The sequence below is a fragment of the Sceloporus occidentalis genome, unplaced genomic scaffold, assembly GCF_023333645.1.
Source record: "Sceloporus occidentalis isolate IW3139 unplaced genomic scaffold, rSceOcc1.0.p SCAF_22, whole genome shotgun sequence".
NCBI lineage: Eukaryota > Metazoa > Chordata > Lepidosauria > Squamata > Phrynosomatidae > Sceloporus > Sceloporus occidentalis.
Window position 1 is genome coordinate 8,540,230 of NW_028317002.1, and position 27,041 is coordinate 8,567,270.

The 27,041-nt window shown below is 39.6% G+C and overlaps 1 protein-coding gene across 1 annotated transcript in view; it reads right to left on the bottom strand.

Moving 5' to 3' along the window:
* Window positions 1-15,352, bottom strand: part of LOC149300961 (sex comb on midleg-like protein 2) — a 28,253-nt gene extending 12,901 nt beyond the window's left edge. The window contains exons 1-5 of the mRNA XM_089484553.1: window positions 15,334-15,352; window positions 11,194-11,264; window positions 8,718-8,952; window positions 7,115-7,203; window positions 6,303-6,546 (exon numbers count right to left, since the gene is read on the bottom strand). Coding sequence (XP_089340679.1) covers window positions 6,303-6,546; window positions 7,115-7,203; window positions 8,718-8,952; window positions 11,194-11,264; window positions 15,334-15,352 — 658 coding nt within the window. The remainder of the gene's footprint in view (window positions 1-6,302; window positions 6,547-7,114; window positions 7,204-8,717; window positions 8,953-11,193; window positions 11,265-15,333) is intronic.
* Window positions 15,353-27,041: the final 11,689 nt, after the last annotated feature.

A 27,041-nucleotide genomic window follows, 5' to 3' on the forward strand; every position in this document is an offset into this window, starting at 1 on the left:
TATTCGCTTAGCGTGTAAACTGGTACATTTTCAACTCACAGGCATATATTTAGATACCAGACTGGCCCTTCCTGCGAGCTTTGATACTAAACACTGACGTTTAGTAGACAAAAAAGTATACTGATGTTATTGGAAGATGCCAAACTGGCCACCAACTTCCTAACAGCAAACTTAAGAAATCAGAGAAGGTCCAGATGAGTTGCTGGGCCCCTGTGAGAGAGGGGTATTACAGACCTTTTCACCAGCTGTCTGTGAAGAATGCCATAACTGTGAAATTAAACTCGATCCACAGAATAACCCTCAGGCCACACGTAGTTCCGGCGAGAGCCGTTTTACACAATGCATGGGGGTCCATTTGGAACTCATCAGACGCAATTGCTAGGATTTCTGAACACACCATCTGCATCTCAACGCACTTCGGGATTTTTTTTTGCCAGTGTCCTAGATTTTACAACCGCAAACAGTGTCTTTTGCCAACTGGGTCAAATCCATCCACTAAGACTGGGATAATATAAATATGATCATTAGATAGTCTGCAGAGACTGGCATGTGTTTATATACCGAATGGTGCAGAAATACATTTTAATCACCGACAACTACTGCATCTTACAAAAGGAAATAGCGCCGGTGGTTACTGCTTTGCATACTACACATCATTCTTAGAAGTTGTCACTTCTTAAATAAACAGGATACAGTGCCTGAAGGCTCAGTTGGCAATTAACTGGCAAGCGACCATTTAAAAAGAAAAAATGGCCCCGCAAATCAGAACCTTGTGGCCCTCAACTATTTTCTACAGGTTAAGAGCTTCAGAATCCTAAAGGGAGCACTGCATAAATATAAGCGTTTCTCCACGCTGAATCGTACCTTTAATAATCTGCCTCCTACTATACCGAACTCATGGGGAAATTATATAGCAAGATTATACTGAGATACAAAAAGCCCCGTTTGACCGTAAATTAAATCCCAACACGTCACAGATCACTAACTAATATGAGTGGATCAGGCGTTTAACATGTGAGATTACTTGTGCTCAACAAGTCACAGCTGTATTTTAGCTATATCAGATGCTACAGACAATAAGTGCAGTGGGTGTAAGTATGTAAAGCTGTGAGACAGCTGCACCGGGTCACTCCAGCTAACATTAGGGGCATTTGTGTTTTATTTTTCAGACAGCCTTGGTTCTCATGCACTAGGAATGTGTGAATTTGTCAGATTCTGACAAAAGGAATGAAACAGACTATTTATTAATCACTTAACAGAATAACATGGTTCCAAAACATGATTAGCCATACACTAACGAAGATTCAGGCTGATTCAGTTCGTATAAGCACTCTTCGTTACTGCAACTCAAAAAAACAGCACACTGAAGCAACTTAACAAATGATCGTGTTACTGGAGAGAGTGCAAGCTTACAGGGACCACTGACCTAATATTTGGCCAGAAACAAAAGAAATAAATAAAAACATCCCCTACTTGCTGGACCTATCATTTTACAAGCGTCCCCTGTCTCAGGAGTTTATTCCCTAAACAGATATTTGGCAGATTGGATGGCCCTGCATCAAGTGTATTTTATTCAATGACAAGTTTAGAAATTTACCATACAGATCGAATCATGCATTATGAGGGACCCACTCACGCCTCCTTGCAGATTGGTAACACTTTATAAAGAATAGCTAATATAAGGAGCTGAAACCTCAGCTCTCCTGCAACTTCCCCTTCCAAGTCCCGCTTTGTGTTGCTGCTTTTAGCTGCCCTTTTTTTTCAGTGATACTGTCCCGGTGGATCCGTCAACCCTGTGTACGAACTTCAAGCCACCGGCTTCGTCTTTTCAAAAACGCACGGTAGGCAGACCTGTCGCTCCTGGAGGAAACCGAGGTTCAAGCTGTCCCTTCTGATGCCCTGCCAGCGTGGATCTGCTTATGACACTGGCTGAAATGTCAACATCTGCTTAATAAAAAGAAAGTCCATTCTCACTGCAAGATACTACAGTAATATTTATTGATTTGAAGAATCCCATGGGAATGGATATCGGATATCCTGCTATTCTTACTTATTTTACTAACAGAACAAAAACAACCCATTAATGTCTATAATGTTTTTTTAAATAATTCAGCCCTTTTTTGGCACTAGTGCTTTTTAGCTTTTAAACATCCATTTCTAAGTTACCCACAGAGAGGGAAAAGCCGACAATGACCTGTGTGTACGTTCTAACACTGCATGGTCATTCTGAAAGAAAGCAACCTATGATAAAGCCTCTTACGTGACAAACACATGTGTTGATTTTGGAAACCTTAAATCTGTAAACCCTATATGGGGGACATGATTACAGAACATCTGTCTGTATGCATTACTCAGCCTACTCGGTGCTGAAAGGCATCTGAACATACGTAGGCGTTAGTGTGGCCAGAAAAGTAAAAATGTGTTTTTTGTTTTTAATTGACAAGATTACATTTCCTTGCCCGTATGTGAAAAGAAAAAAAAAACTAATGAATGCAAAAAAACTAAAACCAGATTGTTCATCTCCAAATTTTTTTTAATTAAAAAATAAATAAATAATGGTTTGATGGGGTAAACCGGAGTGACCGGGTTCAAAGATGTCCCAAATGGGGCATAGGCACAGACTGACCAAAACAAGAAAAAAAAATCCCAAAATGTGGCCTTTTAGCCCCCAAACAAGCAAAACTGTACTCAAGAGTAGTTGCTGAACATATATTGAGGTGTTGTTTGACAGTGACGTATACTAGGAGTTGTATATTCATACCTAAAGCACACAAAAAAAAAATAAAAAAATATCACCATTTTTACAAAGGCTGGTGGTAAAATTAGTGCATGGAAAGGGTTAAAATATCGGCATTTGAAATACCCTGGGATGTCTAGTTTTCAAAAATATAAGGTTTGATGGGGATAAATTGCATTGGACAGCTTCAAAGATACCCGAAATAGAACATGGGGCAGAATGACCAGATTTGGAAATAGCAAAACACTGCTTGTACTTATTGCCCAATAACGTGCAAAAAAAAAAAAAAAAAGGGTATTTCTAAACTCAGGACAAATAGCTGAATTTATTTAGCAGCTTTTTTATTATATATATATATATATATATATATATATATATATATATATATATGAAATTAGATATGATCAAACAAATAGTATCTGAAGGGGTTAATACATGTTGCCTTTGTCTCTAGAGCAATTATAAATCACTTTTTTTTATGTCATGCTGGAATGATGCCAGATAATTATTTCTGTTGTCTTTTTCTTGAGTCTGACAGTTTCAGAAAATGACAAGCAGGGAGTGGAAAATGAATTAAGTAGTTTGGCAGAATTTGCCTCCGACACCAATGTTAACCATATCTTGCCTTTAGCCCAAATGTCTCCAAAGCAGAGGCTGAGTTATACACTCAAAGTCAAAATTCTAGGGGTTCCCAGATACTTGTATAAGTGGTATGAAAACATGAATCCCAAAATGCAACAATAACACTTTAGTAGAAAAAAAGAAATGCCTGGGAGTTTATTAACTGGGATTAAACCTTAACTGATTCTAACACTTAAAACCATCCCAGATTATGTGGATTTTTTTTAATGGTCTACTTTTAAACTTCCCAGATTTATATTTTTCCGCTCTGAAATAACACCTGCTTCTGCCAAAGGCATAGCCTGGGCACTTCATGCAGCCTTCCCTCAGTTCCTATGATGCTTTCATAAAAAATGTATTGCAATCCTCCAGTCAGCTCAAGCATGCTATAATGGTCAAAAGTATATGGACTCCTTTCCTAATTATTGAGTTTAGGTGTCACACCCACTGCCAACAGGTATATAAAATCACACACAGGCATGTCATAGACAAACACTGGAAGTAGAATGGGTCATACTTCAGATTTTATAAGCGGCACTGTTGTAAGATGCCACTGCTGGATCTGCCCCAGTCCACCATTAGGGCTATTACTGTGAAATGAAAGCGTCTAGGAGTAACAGCAGCTCAGCCGCAAAGCGGTAGACCATGTGCACTCATGAGTGACCATCCAGCTGCCGAGTGCTGAAGATCGTAAAAATCCCCGTGCGCTGCCAGGAGAATGCTACCTACCAGAATACATCGTGCCTGCCGTAACGTTTGGTGGACGAGGGATAGCTGTAGGGTGCAGTTTTTTAGGGTGTGGACTATGCCCCTTAGTTCCAGTGAAGGGTAATGTTAATGCTACAGCATACAAATACATTTTAGACAATTGTGTGCTTCAAAATTTGTGGCATCAGCTTGAGAAAGGCCCTCTCCTGTTCCTGGAAGGCTGTACCCCTGTCTGCATAAAGACATGGGTGGATTTGTCTGGTGTTGAAGAACTTGACTGGCCCGCAGAGAGCCCTGACGTCAACCCCATCGAAGACCTTTGGGATGAACTGGAACGGAGTTTGTGAGCCAGGCCTTCTCGTCCATCATCTGTGCCTGACCTCACAAATGCTCTACTGGATGAATGGGCAAAAACTGACACAGGAACACTCAGACATCTTGGAAATCCTTCCCAGTAGAGTTGAAGCTGGTATAGCTGCACAGGGGAGGGGACTTCCAAATAAAGGCCAATAGTTTTGGAAAGGGATGTCCAACAAAGGTCATACAGGTGTGATAGTCGGGTATCTACATAGGTCATTTAGTGTAGGAAGACATAAAACTTCCCGTCACCTTTGTGTATTGTGTGTACATGCACTCCAAAATTTGAAATGGCCAATGAGGGACACTCTTCTTTTAGGGGGTGTGGCTAGGGGGCAGAGTTTTAATAAGACTTTTTATGCGGCTTTGCAACCTATCAATAGCTTTTGCCAATTGTAGTAGAACACCATGATGCATTCATACCGGGAAAAAATTACGAGCTCCTAGAGGAACATCAGGGGACTTCCAAACAAAAAAAAGGACACTTGGGGGGTACACATACATAAATGTAAGAATTGGAACAAAAAAAAGTGACAGCTGCTCTTAAGCTGCATTAACCTATTCCAAAAGCAGACTTAAATAAACAAGCTTGACATCCATATAACATGCCTGTTATAGATTTTGTACTAATAAACTGAAACATGAAATGGTATCTTTCACTTGGTCAAAGCTCAAAACAGTGCAGAAAGCCAACATAAAGTGACGTCTTTTGTTTTATCAAAATAAACCACAAGTGATGTTTTCAAAACCACACTAGAAGGAAGCCTCTTATAAGATACACCAATGTATTGTGAAATACAGCAAAGGAAAGAAATAGATTCTGTAAAAACAACACCTGCCTGACAAAATTCTGAAATCCAGACATTCCGCGTAAATCGTAAATGTATCAGAAGAAATGAACCACTAGAAACCTGCAGTTTGTCATTTCAGAATTTCTAGTAGACAACAGAACAGCAACAGATTGTAGTCCCATGACCACAGAAGCCATCTGAACGGTCAGGTGAACGTTACGTTGGTGCTACGGCGATAAGACCACTTTGAAAGATCTACTGAAACATCCTCCATATTTTATTATTTAGCAGTAGTAGTCTCTAGACATACTTTAATCAAACTAAGGGTAATCACAAAGCAACATCTTAATAGGGTCTATTCACTAAAAGGGAGCGCCTGCATGAGATGTGCAGTTTCAGCTAACTCACTTTGCTATTATTAGGGCCAACCTTATATTGCCACTGAATTATGCATTATACAAGACATGCCCAGACCTTCTTGCTGGAGCAGTCTGCCATTATTGGCCCTAATGACATAAAGAAGTTAAAACTGTAAAGTCAAGTATGGCAATTTCTCATTTCAGGATGCAAGGACAACTGGGGGTGCTTTTACAGAATGAAAACGTTTAGAAGAATATTGGCTATATTCTATAATAACATGATACTACTATGCATTCAATGCACAAAGCACATTTTTCATGATTATATATATATATATGATGGTATTGGAACACAATATTTTAGATTTGATTGGCTTAATGGACTGTGTTTCTAATACCGCTAGAATGAGATCAGACTAAATGGCATATTGTACAGATTCCCTACTGTTCCCTTTTTTATCTCTTTCTTATTATGCTGTCGCCTTTTCAGTTCCGACATCAGCTAGACGGATTGCCACTGGCAAGGACAGGTCCCACAAAAGGCGCAACCCTGAACTTCGCAGCTAGAAGAGAAAACAAAGGGAGTGTGCAATACTTGTCCTCAATGTCAGTGCTGCAATTAGTCACAATACATTGCGGTCCTGTACCAAACGGAGAATATCACATAATAACCTGAAGCATTACAATACGACACTGCCACAAACACCTTGGCAAGTGATGACGACTTACCACTGTTTCCAGGTGGCTGCAATGAATCTCCAGTCAAGCTGCACCATCCAACCGGAAAGACGTCCCGCGAGTCATATTTGCACCAGTAATCAAATGCGCCTCTCCATCCGTCAAACGTAATAAATACTTCGTCACCTTTCACATCGCCAATTGTAGCTGGGCAGATTAAGTACGGGTTTTTTCGGTCCACAGCTTCCAATTTCATTCCAGTCTTGAAGAAATTTTGAGATGGTTTCTGTGGTTCCTAGAACACGATCGATTGTATTAAAATCTGAAGCACAATCGTCTGCGATATCATACATTCATAAGTTTGACAAAACCCCCGTATAGCTCATCATTCTTTCTTAAAAGTTGCAGGTACCAACATGCAACAGGACCATAAAGAAGTCAAATGCTTGGAGGAAGCGCGTTTGTCTATGTGCTTCATGGACTATCATTTGTCTATGTGCTTCATGGACAATCGGCGGATTTAGGACACAGCAGGAAGTGAAGAGTGAGAAGGAAAATTGCCTCCCAAGGTATTACAGGTTTATTAATTCTCTAAAACTATCATTTAGGTGCAATGAGTGTTTTCCATTTCTGCTAAAATTATGAAGCAAACCTCAGTGATATTGAAAGAATAGTCTGCGCGATTGTTCTTCTACTACTCACCATGCTGCCTTACCAATTTTGCAGATTAGCAAAAGCTACAAGGCAACTACTTTGTAAGACTTTGTGGTGTTATATTTTTCACAACTAGAGTACCATAAAGTACATTATTCACCAGCTTAAATTTTAACATGTGCAGATTTCTAAAAATTTCTTTTTTTTACCTTTTTAAAGCACGACGCTGGGGCCATCTCAGCTCCGTTTAGAGTTTTCAATAGAAACATTGGCCAAGAGGATGCATTCATCCGAAATCCTAAGTAAGTGCAATAAACAATGTAAAATAAACTGGATACGCTTACCCATACCTCCCAACATCCAACATGGCCAGGCAGGGGCCGTATTCTTTTAGCAAGTATGGTTACAGACAGGTCTTTATACCTAGACTTCTTGTGTTACTTGGTGATCTATTAATACCTACTTATGAGATTGAGTAAGAAAGAATAAAATAATTACTTTATTTAAATATTTTAATTTAGACAAAATGAATACCTTTATTCAGAAACATCTGTGGAAGAGTTCTCTAAGCTCCCGAGAAGCTTGTGACCTAACATCTATTCTACATTACCCCCCAAAGCGGCATCATATTTTACTAAAGGCGCCATCTTCTCTTAGGATAACATGACTATATTAAGTTTAAAACCATATTTATAACATCTCTGTACACATAACCCTTAGGGCCATAAAACACTTTGATATATACCCAGCAATCACTAGGAGGAAAAGAGGAACATCATGTGAGGGAAGAGGGACAGGGGATTTGGATCCCAAAAAGAAGCACTTGGGGAATAACTTAAGCTAGGAACCAATTATTATTATGTTTTATTGATATAGCGCCCACAATTTACGCAGCCCTTAATACAATACATATATTCAAGGGGTATGACAAGATGAGAATTGATGGGCTAAGACAAACCGATACATTAGGTGGAGAGAGTCCTGCTCGCAAACCAATGCCACTTAAAGTCTGGTGTTTCACAATTTAAAATGTTATTGTTTAGTCTGACACTAACATATCATTAGCTCTTAAATATACTTATACATTCATTATTTTTGTGGTCATAAATACGTTCTGTATTTCCCTAGTGTCCATTTTTGTTGCCCTTCTTCCTGAACAATATACTCCAAGGTCTTGTATCAAATATAAGAAGCAACGTCCACATTTTTTAATTACTAGTATCAGATATAAAAATGAGTTTTCAAAACATTGTGCTGGTTTTATTCTTTTTTAACCCCTTAAGGACAATGGGCGGTCCCTAAACCCATTGAAAACAATGCATTTTGACCCCCGTACATGTACGGGCTTTGTCATTAAGGGGTTAAATAGTTCTAGTGCTTTCATTTCATGTTTTCAGGAAGCTGTATATTCACTATTTGCATTTGTTCTAGATCTGTTATCTCAGTCCTAGTCAAATACCCTGACTCCTTATCATACTGCCTGTGGAAATTGATACAATGGCTCATTGTTAACCACCCAGTTGGGCTTGTAATAAGTGATTATATAGCATTGCTACCATATTTTTATATTTTAACAAAGGATGAGCATCAAGGCTCAACGAGGTCGTGAAGGTTACGAAGAAAGGGACCGTGCACTTGAAAAGATGGATATGGCCAATAGGCCTCTTAAGCTGTATTCCCAAATAATCTCCTAAACAATATCTCTTAAGTAGTTACTTAACGAGAGTCGGCAGTCTCGGCAAATGTAGAAAGCAACATGACCTATGGCCGTACACGTGTAGGAATAAGCATACTTTCATTCATTATACTCACCCAGAGGGGGCTGGAGCATATCTCCCTTCTTCTCACAGGTACCAACGTGCTGTATGTCGGCAGAGTCCACCAACCTCCAAAAGTCATTCTTATCATCACTTCCATCCAGTCGTAATCGTAGCCGAGCTCCTGTTATCCCTATAACAGTGGCTATACACACAGAGGTAACGTTTCGGGGATCGTGGGCTTCCAGTTTCATGCCAACTTTAAAATCATTGCTTGGTGGAGTCCTGAACTACAGAGAGGAACATTTTGTAAAATAATAATCTCAGTTAAAGATACGTGTGGAAACATGTCTTTGTCAAATTAAAAGATAAACACATGGACCATAGCAGATAATGCTTAAGATTTATTGAAAACAGGAAAGGGACTTTGTCATGGGAAGTGTAGTCCGGCTACCAGGAAAAGTAGGGCTATAAAATATATTTTAGCTATAATAATTGTATAATGGGTATGATCATCCCTAGCTGCAGAGAAAAACTCTAATTTTGTGTTAAGCTGGTATGGTGATATGGTAGGTTGCCACAGTGGAAGTGAGCACCATACACGCTGCAGACGTTTTTGAGACTGATCAATGTCCGTGGAAACCAGGTAAAATAAGAGGGAGTTTTAATTATATTTATATATTAAATGTTAATAGGTTTTCATAATTTAACAAAATGTAAATGTAAAGTGAGTGAACAAAAGAAAAAATCCAAAAAATATTGGATTTCATTTAGAGCAGTGGACGGAAGAACAAGAATATGGAAGATAAGAAGCGGAGCTGCACAGCACAGAGAGACAGGGACATGGAGACATTACGGGAGAGAGCGTGAGAGCTTGAATGAGAGAGTAAATGAGAGTGTGAGAGAATGTGAAAGTTGCCGTAAACAACACCAAACTTCTTTTCTGAGTAAAAAAGTAAAAAGACCCCGATTTTCATCCAAAATGAAATTGTCAGGAAACAGAAATTGTTGTCTAACTTGTACTATTGCATAAAACCAATAGGGATTTAAAAACACAATGGGAGAGAAAACTGCTTTCTCTACTTTCAGCTACAGAAATCTATGCTTCTTTTTAAATTCATATGTATTTTAACTATTTCTCTTTTTTTATACTGTGTACGACTTCCTTTTGGCTGAAGGTTTACTGCTATCATCTCAGCAAACACAACGCTTAGTGTCTAGAGGCTTCCTGCGCTAACACAGCAAAGAAAAGGTACTCTGCATATCCGCACATTACCTCTCCAACCAATTAAAGAAGCAATAGTCTGGTTATTATTATATTATTGGGAACACTATGGCGTCTACTCAGAACAGATAGTTGGCTAAGAGCTCCCACTAGTGTTGATGTTTCAAAACAGTGAGTGGGCCTGCCATAAAACTCTGTACACAAAATATATATGTGCATATGTATATATCATATATATATATATATATATATATCATATTCTACAGCGCTATACGATGGGTAAACAGGAGATAATAAGTTCATAACATAGCAATTTGACTTTGACAGGGCCCTGCTTAAACAAGCTTACAAAATCTGCTTTTGTGTGACAAAGGAACGCAAAATATGCTCGAGCTATGCAAATAATATTTAATATTTTGGTTTCTGGGTGTTTCATACAGAAATTGGACAGTCAAAAGTAATCACATAATATGTGCTTCACTATAAATAAATAAAAAGGAAAATTAGGTAGACACACCAGGGGAAATCATTGTTTGCATTACTCTTCAATTCATATGAAAAGTGAATAAGATCATCAGTCTTGCTGCTGTGAAACAAGGAACTGGATTAGCCTTTCAAAGACTTTCCCAGGAAACATCTCTGATGCCCTATAGAAGTGTATAATCTCAACAGGTCACACACATATATATTTATATATAATAACAACCAATTGATAGATGTCAACAGGATTCTGAATATCTAGTAAATATACTGTTTTCCAGGTGACAAAGTGTTGTCAATGTTTAAATCACTACTATTTGCTTTAAGAAGACTTTAACATGAAATGTTACCATTATGCGTCAGTGACATCAGTAGTGAATATTAAATAGAAGATGATACAAAACAATTAAATTAAAAGTCAATCAATCTAGATTCCTCTTGTATCTGTATGTCAATTGTTGTATTGTACCTGTCATTATCTGTAAACTTTTCACCTTGCACAGCGCTGCAGAATCTGTCGGCGCTTTAGAAATAAAGAATAATAATAATATCTGACAATTTTACATTCTCAGCATGCAGTCTGCTATGTCGCCACCATGTGTTATATACTGGTATTACATATTCACATAAGGGGAGATTGAAGTGTATTTTATTCCATGTATTAATATTTTGCAGAAATGTTGTAATTTTAAACAGATAGTCCTTACACCCTACTTTACAGCTGGACAACACATAGAATATAGGAAAAGGTCACTGGTCAAGCCACAAAAGATGGGAAGCTAACAGAGAACGTGAGGCTGCACCTATTGTAATTGTTATTGTGTACCTGTCTGAAACAATGAGAGGGTGCAGCCACAGAGCCAGTCTCCTTCAAGTATTCATCCCAGTTAAAAGATCCTAATTGGGGGAAGAAAGACGGTATCAAATGTTATGCGTTAAAATGAGTGATCCACACAAAATATTCCTAAATCATACCATGCCGTTTAAATACAAATAAAACTTGGACTGCAAGCCGCTAAATGAACGGTTTATTTATAACCTATTACTATCACATCGCCTTGGATGTACTGAAAAGCAACAATCCTGTGTCAGGATTTCAATTTATAAAACATTCTAAAGACACAAACCATCCTCTAATTTAAGACACAAATTAACTGATTTATTGGGGGGGGGGGCTCTAAAATAACACGAGAGGTGCTTTCTGGAGCACCAGGATGACAAAACTCTCTGGATTTTGTTATACTTCAGTGCGGTGGCCCGTTTTAGAAAGATTAGCCACAACTGCAGAAGAAAACATTTTCGTTTTGACAGAGGTCTCCTCTCGCCCTCCACTCGGATAAGTCTAGAACTTCCGGGTGTGGATGGAATACTGGACCCTGGTGCAGAAGAACTTTCCTGAGAGGAAAAGGATCCCTCAACCATCTTGCTTGATGGAGTAGACCAAAACTGTGTCAATGTCACAATGAAAAAAGGACAGGGTGCCACCAGAGTATCAGAGAATTGCAAAACTAATCCAATAATCCCTGGTAAAAATCCTCTAATTTACCCAATACGTTAGAAAATAGGGGTGGGTGAGCATATGATGAAGTAGTCCTTTAACTTGTACATATTCCCCAATGTATGCTTTGCCTGTAATGCTGAATTCTGGCCTCACAGAATTCTGAGATGAAGATAAAGCTCCATTTAGACAAAGATAACAGATACTAGATATGCCCGTGACAGAAAACCAAATATGGGGCAACATCTGGCTGCATTTGAAATGCTGCACCATACGGGATATTTACACAGGAAGCAGGAGAGACAATTTTGCTACAAGAGTATTGAAGACCAGGTGAGCAATCATTGCTTAAGTTTTTTTAAAAATAATTGACCAAGTAGCACTTTAATGGGACAGTTGGTGCCAATATCATCAGGGATTAGTAGCAATTTATATCTATCTCAGCTAAACAAGTAGTACTTCACTGTTCGACATTCCCCTGGTAGCTGCTGCTTGGGCTTCAGTGTGTGACAGGCATCGGGAGATGGGTTAATGTGTCCAGCCACTGGCTAGTTATACAATGTCTCTGCCTTTTAGACAATTGGCTTATCATTTAAGTCTACAGTGGACACCAAACTAACAAAAACATTACTTTAGTATAAAATCACGGCCACATCTATCCAAGTCCATTTCACACACATCACCAGTCACCTACTCAGAAGCAAGTGAGAGCACACAATAAGTTCTAGCTTTCCTGCACATAGCCATTATTCAGATGGGAAGTTCGGATCATTTCAGTGAACGAGTTGAAATGATCCGATTCATGATCCGAATCTTCGGATCACTCAGTGTGACTCACAGGCGTTACTGTTACCCAGTACCTCCGTGCAGGCACACTAACGATTGTCCCCACCCCTTTCATTAGTCAATGAACCCTCCTGGCTGCCTACTCGAGTGATGTCAATGAAGGCAGGGAGTCGTTCAAAGATTCGGATCTTACGACTCTCTGCCTTCATTGGGATTCGAAACATGAGAGAATATCACCATACTTTTATAATAGATACATTAATAATCACTGCCCCCCAGGATTTACATTCCCCTTTACCTGCAACTGCACCTTAAGTTAACTTTATGAAATTAATTAAATTAACCCTCAGCATTAAATTAACTCTTAACACCCCATTAAGCATAACTGCCCCTAAATTAACCCTAAACACCCCATTAAGCATAACTGCCCCTAAATTAACCCTAAACACCCCATTAAGCATAACTGCCCCTAAATTAACCCTAAATACCCCATTAACCATAACCATAACCATAATCCTGGGGGCAGTGATTATTAATGTATTTACTTATAAAAGTATGGTGATATTATCTGAATGATTCGAATCTCTGTAAGATTCGAATCCCTGTAAAATCCGAATCATTTGAATCATATGAATCATTCGAATCTTTGAATGACTCTCTGACTCTGAGTCATCGTTCCTCAGTGAATTAATGAGCTGTAACAACTGCTACATGCAGGTTACAACTGCATGATTCACAGACTGAACTGCTACAAATGAGTCAACTGAACCGATTCATCCGGATCACTAAAAAGATTCGGATCAAATGAACGATTCGTTCATGATCCGGACATCACTACATTCAGATCAGATGTATAGACAGGCAGGCACGTGTTTATGGGAGCTGATGCCCTAAGACTGACCCAAGGCAGCGCTCCCCGCTATCCACCTTGACCTACCTCAAGGAGATCTCCCAAACTGCCTATTGAAAAGTGATGCACCAGGCAGCCCGGATTTCCAGAAATCCGGCACAGGAGCTGCTGTCCCATAGAAGGTTTGGAAGGCCTAGGCCCCAGAGTAAGTCATGGCACCAGGTGTCTGTTACATTATACTTTTTGGCTTTACTTTTTTTACACGGGGATGTGTAAAACACATAGTTATACATATTGTTGTGGACTTGAATATTGGGTATGACAAGTGCTCTTATCTCCTATTTCCAAATACATACCAGTATTTGACGGACTGCCGTTTCCATGATGGATTATCCCATTTTTTCCTTTGTTAGCATCTTTGGTATCTAAATCACACACAGAAATGAGATCTGTTCAGAGCCGCCTTGCAACGTCTTTGTGAAAGAAAGACAACTGAAACAGACTCAATAGCTCGCTCACTAGATTTCAGACTATACAGGCGTGCCAATTTTATAGATTTTTATCTGTATTAAATGCCATTACAAGAAAGATCAAGTAAATGTACTTTTAATTTTAAAAAGATTATTGAAACAATTTGCCAGCATATCCCACGAGCTGAATGACAAGCACAGCAACAAAATGAAAAACAGGGTGTCACTAAAATCCCCTACTAAACCAGAGGGAAGAAGACATGGAACCCCCTCCCCCCATACATTCGGATGTTTAAACACGTAGGCACTTGTAACTAAGCTTTAGGACAGCTGAGGATAGCCAGTCTATAACCTGCGCAGTACAAACATTTAAAACTGGGTTGGTGATGGACATTTCCTAGTCTTCTTACTTTAACGCTTCCATCATCAGCTGGAGTCACAGCTTAGCAGCAGGGGACATTGTAATTACGGTTATTCTATTATGCCCCCTGCACACGGGGTAAGGAAAACACAGTAAGAATCCATCAGGCTAGGTCTAGTAAATCTCTAAGCGTAGGGAAGTGAAAGAGAGGGGAGAAAACCCAGCTGCCAACTGCTTCCTTCTGATATCAGATATTATATCTCATTTTGGTATAGCTTGTGTACACATGGCAGAGTTGAGTGCCAGAAGAGTTCACACATCAACCAATAAGTATTTCACAACTACCAGTGAGATTCCACGACATGGACTCAAATGATTCCACTTCAAAGGGGGATGGGAGGGAGGTGTTAAAATGACACAACGTACTAAAAAAAAACCCCCACATAATCCGGGTTACGTACAATACTTACGGCCATGTATTTGTTTCGTAGTGCCTTACAGTTCTTTATGATTACATTTGCAAATAACTTTATTCCAGCATCATGATGAATAGAGTTCTGCCCCCGCCAGCCTTAGTGAAACATTATACAATTACCGCCTGATAACTTCCCAGCAATGGCTACCAACAGCTCTCCCTTTTTAGGGCCAGCCATGCGCGAGGGAGGGCTAGACAGGCTAAAGGCATGGCTAGAAGTGCAAACAAGGACAGGGCTAGGGTATTAACCCTTTTAGCGCCAGAGGTCAGGGCAACCAGTCACATTTTTCTAGGGATTACGTAGTTTTGCTATAAGTGCAGGAGACAACCATAACAGTTTTCACTTTTTACGTAGGGAAATTGTTGTAAACCTCAAATTATTGTGGCATTAAAAAAAAAAGAACAATTTTGGGCAGCAGTTCCTTTTTCATGAATGAACTTTATATGGAGAATGAACCAACATAGCCTATCTTCCCCCACTATTCAGGGAATTATTGTTACAGTGAGGCTCGTAACGGACAGTTACCTTTTGCTGTTCTTTTCATATTGGTCTTCATAATGGCGGCACCTCTTACACAGAACTGTCCTGTAACGAAGGCCGTTTTCCTCCTCTTTTTTAAACGTTAGTCTCTACATTAGCTTCCTGTAAGACAAAGGAGCGCGTTATCTTTATGACCATACTTAACAACAAAAGAGCAGATCCAAACAAAACCACGCATTGAAGCTCCAGCTAAAATAGACTTTGCGATATTGACAAAAAAACATAACGAGCGTCATATTAATTCAGCAGTTTCAACATCCTCTTTTAAGACAAAAATCCTACAGCCGATGTTTATTAATCCTGACACAATTACCAATATTTGGGTATTAAATGCAAAGTTCTTCTACTGGCAGATGACATTATTTGACATATTTCAACAAATTATTTTCTACTCCAGAAAAGGGAGAATATGGGTACATTACCTTTTACAAATCTAATCAGCATCTATGCAGGGCATATATAGGATTTCCGAAGGAAATTATAGATTTTACCACATCACCTGAAAAGCCTGTATTAAGAAATGATTATTACAGTGAGGACAAAGAAGCACCGGCATGCATTGCCCAGGTTCTGGTTAGATGTATTTTTTGGCATCTTTGTGCTCGGTAATTGTAAGGCGTTTATTTTATGCCCGCCATTATCAGAATGGAAAAATCTGGTTTAAGGAAATTTTGCCTTAACCACACGGCACTTTTGTCGGTAATTTGTGAAACAGTCCAAGGGATGGGTTTAATTATTAAAACACTTTATGGATAGTGAAAAAGAACATATGTCTGCTAAATTTTGAAGCCTCTTATTTGAACATATGAAAAGAAAAAAAAATTGTTAGTGATTTTTTTAAAAAAAAATCACTAAAATAATACAATAATTAGAAAAAATTAAAATAAAGTGAGCTAAGTGGCATTAATAACAAGTTCAAGAGGTCCCTAAGAGGACCTCTAACCATACTGCACTAACAGTGCATTAAAATAAATAAAAAAAATGCAAAAGATAATAAAAAAAAGAAATATTATTAAGCACTCATCTACAGACACCAGAAAAAAAAACAAAACCCTTACAACATTTGAAAAGTATAACCCTCCTGCCCCCAGTCACAACCCCCAAACCTGTTAAACCATAAGCATAAAAATTCTATGAATAATGTACACCTTATAGTATCTTCCTTATAAGTGCTGGGAAAGTATGGAAAATCTATCTATATAAATTAGGTATTTCCGAAATCAGGACACCTCAATTGATAAAGCTGGAGGGGATTTTCCATCACTTTAGCTAATTTTGTGAGGATTCAGAGGGAAAACTTATAAAACAAATTAGGTGGTTTTTTTCCCCTAATTTTTCACGAGTGTTTACTCAATTTCTCATCCTAAATTTTCAGCTAATCATCTAACTATGGTATCAAAAGAAAGCTCTATCTCTCTTCGTAAAAATGGCAAAATTGCTCCAGGACTTGTGGTACCAAAAACCCCATGGGACTGAAGGGGTTAAATAGAGGCTTGAAGTCCGCTTTTAAGCGTTAGCTGTGTTAGGATCAGGAGGAGCTCTGCTTGTAATCATGTGATTTTGATGTTTCAGATGAAACTTCCCATGTCTTTGAAGTCGGTTCTAAGCTGTTCAGTTAGAGGGCTCACATGTTTGTGATTGTATAGGCTTTCTAGTATGTATATATTTGCTAACACGCTGCCATATGGCCCTTCAGCGTGCTGCTATAACCACAGCCATTGCTATTTCTGCAAAGCGCAGCCTAGAACCCTTTGTGTACTTCCACCAAAAACATTCTAGTCACATCACCTCGTTAGCAAGATTTTTATTCTCCATAATTAACGTAGAGCATGGTAATGATCTGCTGTATTCACATTACTGTCCACCAGAACACACTGTAATTGGGAGAGTACTTCGACAGCAACAATCACTGCCTACTAACAAAAAAACCCAAAACGGAATATTCCTCTAGTAAACCTAATTAACAAATACGTATCTCAGTCTCCTTGGACATAAAAGGCAACTAATCCAAGTAAGAACCTCCTCCGGCAATAAATCTCATCTCACTAATGGTTACTTACAAAGACTGACACATTCACTTCTCCATGGAGGAATCTGCCTGCAATTTAGGGACAGACAGGAATGTAGGTACCGCTAAACACCCAGACACGGAATGAGAAACCCAAACGGACCAATGAGATTGTAACGCCAAGACTCTGGCCATAATTTATATATATATTTTAACAATGAGGTGGACGAGGGTTACAACAAACACAATTACCAGCTTGTCGCCCCAGGGCGACTTTCATCCCTAGAGAGCAATATAAAATGGTATAAAAACTTAGGAGCCAGATATAAAAACCTAGGAGTCATGACCTTCTGGCTGCTGTGATTTGTCCAGCCCCGATCAGGAGCGTTATAACGAGACAAACACTGTCAGGGACAAAATACCTCAGAGATTCAGGGCTGCCACCTATGGTCCATAGATCAGGGGAACCATATCTGTCTCCCAATATTTAACATGTACGCGGAGTAATACTCGTCAATGGGATCAGAAGGTGGGCAAACTCTGCTTCAATCAAACACACTGTTAAACGTCCTTTGAACATCATAAACCACTGGTAAGTAGTAGATAACCTCATCGTTGAGCGGTGTGTTTATAAGTTCGTTTACCCTCTAAACTATGCCCAAAAAAAAAGAAACAGAAAAATCACATGAATGCATAATTTATGGACAGACCAGCTACAAAAACATTGGAAAACTCCTTAAAGTGATAAAGGAAAGGGAGAGGGAAAATGCCCTTTACAGCAAACAAAATCCACTTAGGCAGAACAAATTGCCGCCATAAATGAATAAAAAAACCACAAAGCAGTGGAAGAGACCACTCATGGCAATTGTAAAGCCCCCATAAAACTCACACCACATTCCCCATTCGCTTTGTGCCTGGTGCAGGAAGGTGGATGCACTCTATTGCGCAACTGCCCTTGAAAGACTGTTTGTATCATAAACTATACATTAGTAAAGTGAAAACGACACAGGGGTTATCTCTATTTCTGACAAACGACCCAGAAAAGTAGGGTCACAACCTTCAAATTGGCGAAATTCCCAGACTCGCTATAACAACCGCAGCCGTGATTTCTCCAGAGATGGGACTGGAAACAGGAGGCTGTCTATTCTGAATAGGGGATCGGCGATATCGTGTATTCTTCGGGTTCCGATACCTTGCACCGCTATACAAAGGGGAAATGTGTAATAAACAACGAGGAATGCACTGAGTTTACAAAGCCAAATGTGCAATGAGTGGCCCCAATTTATCATTTGTAAGCAGGGGGGACCTAACTCTCTGCTATATTTAAAATACAGTGTGCATACATCCTATACCATTATTCAGCCTTTGTATATAACCCTTAAATAGTGATAAACAAATAAAAGACCAGATAAAGTGTTAAGTACAGAATATAGACACAGTTGGCAAGATCTCCCCAGGATACACCACGCAGAAATCAAGCAATATTATTATCATCTTTTATTTATATAGCGGCAACAATTTCCAGAGCGCTTCTTACAATCCATATATTCAAGGGTTATGACAAGACTAAGACAAACCGACCCATTAGGTGGAGAGAGCCCTGCTCGCAAGCTTACAATCTTGAGGGAATGGGGTGACAAACATAAGGCACAGAGAAATATTAGATATACCCATAACATGCACACGGTGATGATATGTGCAGCTAGGATACCCACTGGGATAATATAAAACCACCCAAAGTGAGTTCATTGACTTCTCTCCAGCAGTTCTAGTAATTAGGCGGGACAATGCGATTCTATCACGAGCACCCAGGAGGTGGGCGACTTCGGAAACCGCTCGCTGCATCCCTGTCCGAATAGAAATCGCTTTCTAACGCAAACTCTTCTACAGAGACGCAAGCTATACGAGGGCAGGATCAGGTACTACCTTTACCAAACAGTTTCCACGGGAATGCCTTCAGAACGTATTCAGCCACTAAGCCAAAGCAAGACTGTGGCGATGGTGACCCGACCCACTGGATAAAAAAACCATGACTTCTATGAAGATGTTAATACTTTAAACGTAAAGCTGACATATAAGCTTTTAGGTTAGATAGATTACTTCTTTCTTCTGTTTCATAAATGTAGGGGGGTTATTATATGCATAGAATTCAGCATCAGACACCCCAGGAGCAGTGTAATTAAGCACGTAATAAAGACTTTGTGTCTACGATGAGTACATATTATTATACGTAATGCTGACATGGGTCTGAGCGCCTCCAAGAACAGAGTTGGACAGCTTTAAAACTATAGTATAAACGGTCGTCAATCACATTCTTCGTCCGTAAGTCTGCAGGAATGCTGTTGCTAATGCTTCTAATATACTTATGTTGCCTATGGTAGCAGTGAGGAGCAGAAGAAACGTCGCCATAATTCTCAGCCTTCTTCTAGAGCATCTGTCTACGTCGTCATACTGGGCTAGTGAGGCAGGGTTTATTTTGTTATATTTTTTTTATATATACTTTTACATGAAACACCAGCGTCTTCTGCATATCTCTCAGATAAATAGTGCCTATGAAACTATATTATCAAGCAAAGAAACATAGAATCAGCACTCTTTAAGGAGCAATGCCCACAAGTTTAATGTTATAGGAGACAATAAAAAAGTGTGATTATTATATGAAATAATAATATTAATATATAATAAAATCTACCATTATAGACGGTTCACACTGTGGGATCATCAAGAATAGGCTACAGAACTACAATATAAAGCTTACATTAACCTTTATATGAACATTTCTACTGCACTATATCATAATATGCAGGTACTATGCCATCTTATCTTATTATAGACGGTAAAAGTGCACGAAAGAAAGAAAACAAATCTAGAATTGGTTTATATTTAGCAAACTACATTGTTAAAAATGAAACTAGTGTAATTCAGCCGAGGACACTAAGTTAAACATTTAACTCTTAACCAGCCAGACTTTAAAAACACAAGCGAAGTGTAACAGTCTCACATACGGCTTACCTGAACAGAGAAACTACAACCTGGTGCCGCGCCGTCTGGAAAAGGAAAACCATCTCGATATCAAGTGGATATGAGATTTCATTAGACGGCAATTTCAATGCAACAAGAGTAGCCAACTTCAAATATGTGGGGGGGGGGAGTCAACAAAGTTGTAAAAAAGATAAAGATTGTGCAAAAGAAAAATAGAGGATCCCCTCTGTGCTTCTGCGAGATCGACACTGCCAGACTAAAAGAAAACTCCTAATGTTTTCCCAGATTCCAGGCCAGGTGATGTGCACAGAATCTGTACATCTGCACAAGATGAAAGGGTTTCCAGCGCCTCCTCCCTCGCCCATCTGTGTTTTACTGCTGCCTCTTCCATTGTAGGCCAGGATACCATAAAGTACATTTACAAGCTTCACATTGGAGCTTCGAAAGATTTAGAGGCGTATCTTGTCCCGAGTGCTCAACATGAAACCCAAAGCCTGGTGTAGCAAAAGGCAACTGTCAGTCAAAGAGCTGATGCCTCAACCTGTAGTCAAATCCCCATTACGCGTTTCCTTGGGACATATCATGCGAATGACACCACATATACATATGTAGTGAATGTGAAATGTATTCTACACGTAACCGAGTGTGAGCCATATTGTACCCCCTGACTGTACGGTTATCACTTGGTTTGTTGTATGGCCATATATCACGTCTTCCACCGATCAAAGAGAACAGAAAAGCTTTGTACCAGTAATGTATTTCCATTCATTTGTTACAGTAAATAAAATACATGTGTCTACCTCTTACTATAGCTTCCTTTCCTCTGCTCTGAGGCATGGTAGCGTTTAGCAATGAATTTGTCTTGAACTCCAGATGACGGATGACAGCATCAAAAACATAAGCGGCACTTCCTCTTGTATATGCGCCAATCCAAAATCCATAGCCTAATACAGAAAAAAAACAACAAAGAATTCACTTAAATGCAAAAAAGGATGACAACAGCTACAAATGAAACGGCAACGAAAGAACAGTTAGCGCAGGAAGAGCCGTCTTTAACCTGGGTAGATGCGGTGGGAGCTGTAGTAGGATAACAAAGTCTGGCTTCTGGTAAACATGGAGTGTGCCATGTCAGATGAATATACACAACGGACAGCAGATGCCCAACAACCCACCATCCAACTGCACACACTCACCACACACAGACACACAACAAAAAGGATTGCATGACATATAAGCTAATTGATGGCTCTCACCCTATTAAAGCCAACAAATATATTTAGGGATAAGAATAAATCGATCTGCAATGTGGAAATACACAAACAGCGCTATGGTATACAGATCACACGATATCTACGTATTAGAAGCTACGTATTAGAGAGAGTGATTATAGCTGAATTGAAACGCTATACGCTGTGACAGTTCCCCATTAAGGAAACTATATTCTGTACCACAGACTGGAGCAGCTTAACAAAGGCCGCACTTCTTGCTTTGCGTTACCTGCTCGTAACACGTGTGCTGCCTATATCACGTCTTCATACTCTGTATACAGGGCCTGGGACTCCTAACTGGATAACATTTCAACGAGTTTCCTAAAAATTCATAAGGAAAACAACCTTCCAAAGTCAGAATTTCATGCTATCTAGTATTTATATTGATTGGGTGGTTTGGGCTCAGTTTGGGTCGTTCAGATTTACCATGCATTAAAGAGCATTGATGAACGCCTCTTTCACAGGCGAAATCCCCCTTAGCATGCTATTTATTTTAGGAGGAATGCTCCATTAATGGGGGATCTTCTAAACCCCTCTGCTGGATTAGAAACATTCAGCTGTGCCAACGGGACAGTAACTGCGGATTAAATCATGAATGAAGACTAAAGTCCCAACTCTTGCCCGCTCATTTTGACAGGGATCAGTTGGGCAACCAGTGTTAATACACATTCTGTTTTATAATCAAGGAGGCAGCATGAAAAAAAGACTTTTCCTTTAAAGTTGCCACGTCTCCTTTCCCACATGCAAACAAACTCCCATAAAAGAATGGATCAAGATGCCTTTGTAAGAGAAAAAACTTCTGGACACCAAGCGGACAATACTGGCTCTGCCACGGTCTGCCACCTATGTCAGCTTCCAGTAGGTTAATATTCAAACAAAATATCTTAACGCCAATTACACTCACCGACAACGTGCTTGAGCTCTGGGAAGTTCACTGGCTAAACGCTGACAGCAATAGTTCCTCTTTAAGAAGGTTGATAGCGATAGCGTTCAGATAAGGTTTAATACAATGCACAGGTTTGTAAAGTGCATGCCAAAGGGGAAATGTTTCAAATGAAGGAGTTCACTTTAAATTTATTTTCATAAACAAAACAAAAATACATTGTTGATGGACAACCTGCTCTTGCTCTGCATCATTAGAAAGAGTGCTTGTATGACTGGTTAAACTACCCTACCGACAACATGAGACATATAATAAAACGGGTTTGGTCCACCTAGGTGACACATATATAAAATATACATACACACCTCTTAATTATTGAATTCGGGTGTTTCAATCAGACCCATTGTCACAGGTGTATAAAATCAAGCACCTGGCCACACAGTCCGCGTTTACAAACATTTATGAAAAAAAAGGTCGTCACTGAAGAGCTCAGTGAATTGAAGCGTGGTACCGTGATAGGATGCCACCTTTGAATAAGTCAGTTTGTGAACTGTCATCCCTGCTAGATATTCCACGGTCAAACGTAAATAGTGTTATTGGAAGGTAGAAGTGTTTAGGAACAGCAGGAACTCTACTACAAAGCAGAAGACCCCGAATGGGTTTCCATGGCCGAGCAGCTGCATGTTAGCCTCACATCACCAAGTACAATGCCAAGCGTTGGATGGAGTGGTGTAAAGCACACCGCCACTGGACTCTGGAGCAGTGGAAACGTGTTCTGTGGAGTGGCAAATCACGCTTCTGAACAGGAGAACGTTACCTGCCTGCACTGACTGTAAAGTTTTGAGGAGGAAGAATAATGGTATGGGGCCATAAAGACATGGTTGGATGAGGTAGATGTGTTTTTATATAAATACTGAGAATAGTACTTTAACATATATATAATATCTGTACTACTTATGTCTTTCTTGACTTTGATGTGCCACGTTAAGCCACACAGACCCCCAAAACACTTTCACTGTTTGTGAAACAGAAAATACTAAGTTTATAAATTAAATGAATTTAATGCACACTTTGGTTAGCATCTAATTAAAAACTGTGGCACAACTATACTGTCAACTGCATTTTGTATTTTCTTTCTCAGTACCCCTTTTAATGAATGATTGACAAATACCCAAATGCTGTCTTTATTACAGCTGAGCAAACCTGCCATGTAGAGAACCTGGGTTACAAATGGGTTTATTCAGAAAAAACACTTAATTATATGTCCAGGCAATTAAATATATATCTCAACAATAGTACTTCTGTCCATTGTTTCTCCCTTGATGCACCTCTTTTTGAAGAAGAAAAAAACACTTCCACAGCAGAGTGACCTCATACAGCCATTTTTCTGGAATGCACACACATTTCACGTGTTACCGAGCAGCACACGTAGAGAGTTGGCCTGCAGCAGGTGGGATGTTATGCATTTCAAGGTATTGCAGGCCGCCAGTTTACGCGTTTGGGTCAGTAACATGTGAAATAGATAAGTGGCCATGAAAATGACTGAATGTGGTCACTCCAGCCAGCAGGAGTTACCACAGAAACCTCACATTTTGGTCTGCTTGCATGGTAACCGCCACCAGAGGATATATACGAGTGCAAATGGAAACGTCTGGCTTCCACCTGTTTGTTTCGAGACACGCGATGTTTCAGAGAAGACGTGCGCGTCACGGTGTTGACACACTACTGACCTTTGAAAAACACCCCCCCCTCTATAGCTGTAGAAATCATAACAATATTCTACAATATACCCAGGTGCCATCTAGCTAAATGTTAACTGCACTCTCTGCTCAGAAAATAAACCTTAGCAGGTCTATCATTGTATTCTTCTGAAGGGTTATTCGCTTTTCAATTAGATGTTCCTGGAAAATATTACGAATGAGTTTTACAAGAATAAAAAAAACCTGTTAAATCTAGCAGAGTAGGTGGAACCACACATGGCATGCTAAAAAAAGTATATCTATAAAAATACACATCCAAAAAAATTCTCTAAGTAAAAAAAATACATATATATATACCGCAGCAAGGGAATGAAAAAATAAACATTAAAAAATGTTGTAAAGTATAATCTATAATGATAGACATCCCAGATACACATTTCGTCGGTCTGTAGAGGCAGTGCTTGTTAGTCACTGTTTTAGAACCATTTGAAGTGTCAGCTGAAAGAGACCATTCTTTTACACACTTGAGTTGACCGGGATTAGTCAAATACATCTAATCAACAGGATCATGATCTTTAACCCCTTAAGGACAATGGGCGGTCCCTAAACCCATTGAAAACAATGCATTTTGAGCCCGTACATGTCCTTGTCATTAAGGGGTTAACATCATAGTTCAATGTAAATCAGCCCTTCAACAAGCCACCACCATAAGACCATTCATCCAATGGGTTGTTAATCTGAATGTCAGTACAATTGAAACATGACTGCTGAATGCACAGAAAAAGTTATTAGGCTGTTGAAGCCATTATCTTCAAGTACTAAGGTCGGCAAAATCACCAAATTGTATGTCTGGAAAATGAGACCCACTTCATCAGCGTCGCTTCTTTCTAATAAGCGCCTGCCACTCCACAAATTGTTCACATGGAACTCAATGGGACACGTAACATGGACATAATAGTGAATAGTGATGCTGTAAGACAGCACTATATTTAACGAGGGTTCACCTTGATAGCCTTGAGCCAATTAAGAAACCCACAGTGTTATATGTCCTGAGTAAGCCAGGTATCACAAACATTAACACTATAAATCAAAGTCAGTCAGCAAAAGCCTCATATCAAGGTCCATGGTTTCACAGGAAATGTGCTGTTCCACATAGGGGGGCTTTTAAGATAGCCCCAGAAAAGTGCTACAGTTTATAGAAATACTTCAGTTGCCTAGAAACAGAGTTTCCTCCAAAGCCCCGCCTCTATGTATTACATCACAGCAGTGTGTCCACCTGCAGCCCCTCCCACCTGCAATTTCATGCTCCTACACCTGACACAGCAATGCTTTACAGATCCTATTACACAATAATGGCCAATGAGTGTTATTGAGTGAGGTGTTTTGTGTGATAGGTGTGATGGGAGTGACCTTAAAAGTGACACCCCTTCTGTGATGTAAGAAACAGGCAGACTGAGCAGTGACGACAGACAGGCAAAACGGTATGTTATTTGAAAAAGGGAATTCGCTTATTTAAAATGTATACCATGGTATTACGTACTATTATATAAATCGGAGAAAGTTGGGAAAAGACATCTAAGTGGAACAGCACCATTAAAAAGATAAGACGTTAAGAGCACCTTCCAGAACACTGGAACACCTGTATTGTATATGGTATTTTAGAGTCATGCCACCTCCCATTCAGGCAAGACATTATTTTCCATAAATATGAATTATCCATGAAAATAATTGGGAATTAATCCAGAGATGCATTACACTAAAGGCACTCTCTAGCTGCCGCAGCCAAAGGATGGACCAATCAAGGTGCAATTTACAACCCAAAACAATCTAATAACCAGGGAAGGGTACAGCTTTACACCCCATGTTGAGACAACAGTAAATCTAGTAATAATGCGTTAATGCACATAAAATGCAGTTGTAACACCACTACCTGATATTGCACGATCTTGGACATACTAACGCGTGCATGTGTGATCATAGGTCACACATCTCATAGCAAAACTGAAAATGGAAAGGAAAAACTAAGAGGTCATTATTATAAACAAAAAAAAATATTTAATGAAGTAATAATGTTCTCTGAAATACAACCGATACTGACAGTCCGGTCAGAGTGTTGGGAATTTAATTTATTCAAAGATATTCCTTATTTACGGAATAACACTATCCAGTTTACAGGAAAGACCTTTCTCAGCTTTAGGGGCCACAGCGTCCTTCGCGTTATAGAGTATTTCACACAACTTGTTGCATTACAATCGTGTCTACCGATGTTGGGAAAAGTCTAAGAAGCTCCTGTTTACGCCTGACTGGGTGAACCTACCAACTCCATTAACAAAACACCTGTAGAGACAGATGTGTCACCAAACCACCATGTCCCCTCAACATGGTGTAGCCCTCCCTGTGACACTGCCTCAAAGGGGTCCATGTGGAGAGGTGACAGGCGGGCTGTAGCTCCCTCACAGTGCAGCATGTACAAGCTGTAGACAGTTACATAATAAGAGAAGTTACTTCAGCTTTTCACTATATACATTCTATACAGAGCTATCTCACCCATAGATAATACAGTGAGGGGCAACTCTCCCCACAGTAACCTAATGGCAGCACATTTTCCCTCCTCCTCCTCCTCTCCAAACATCCCTGACACCGAGACAAACAAACAAACAAACAAACACATGCTGACTGGGGGCTTCGCTCGCTCCATTTGTGTCCCTCTCTAACTCGCTGCAAGTGGCCCCTCTGCCCACCTTTCTTTATTCTCCGTACAGGTCATCAGCCATAATGAAAGGTCACGTATCCTGGGCGCCAAATTAGCGGGGGCACAAAATGGGCGATGCAGGGGAGAGTGGGTGTGAGGC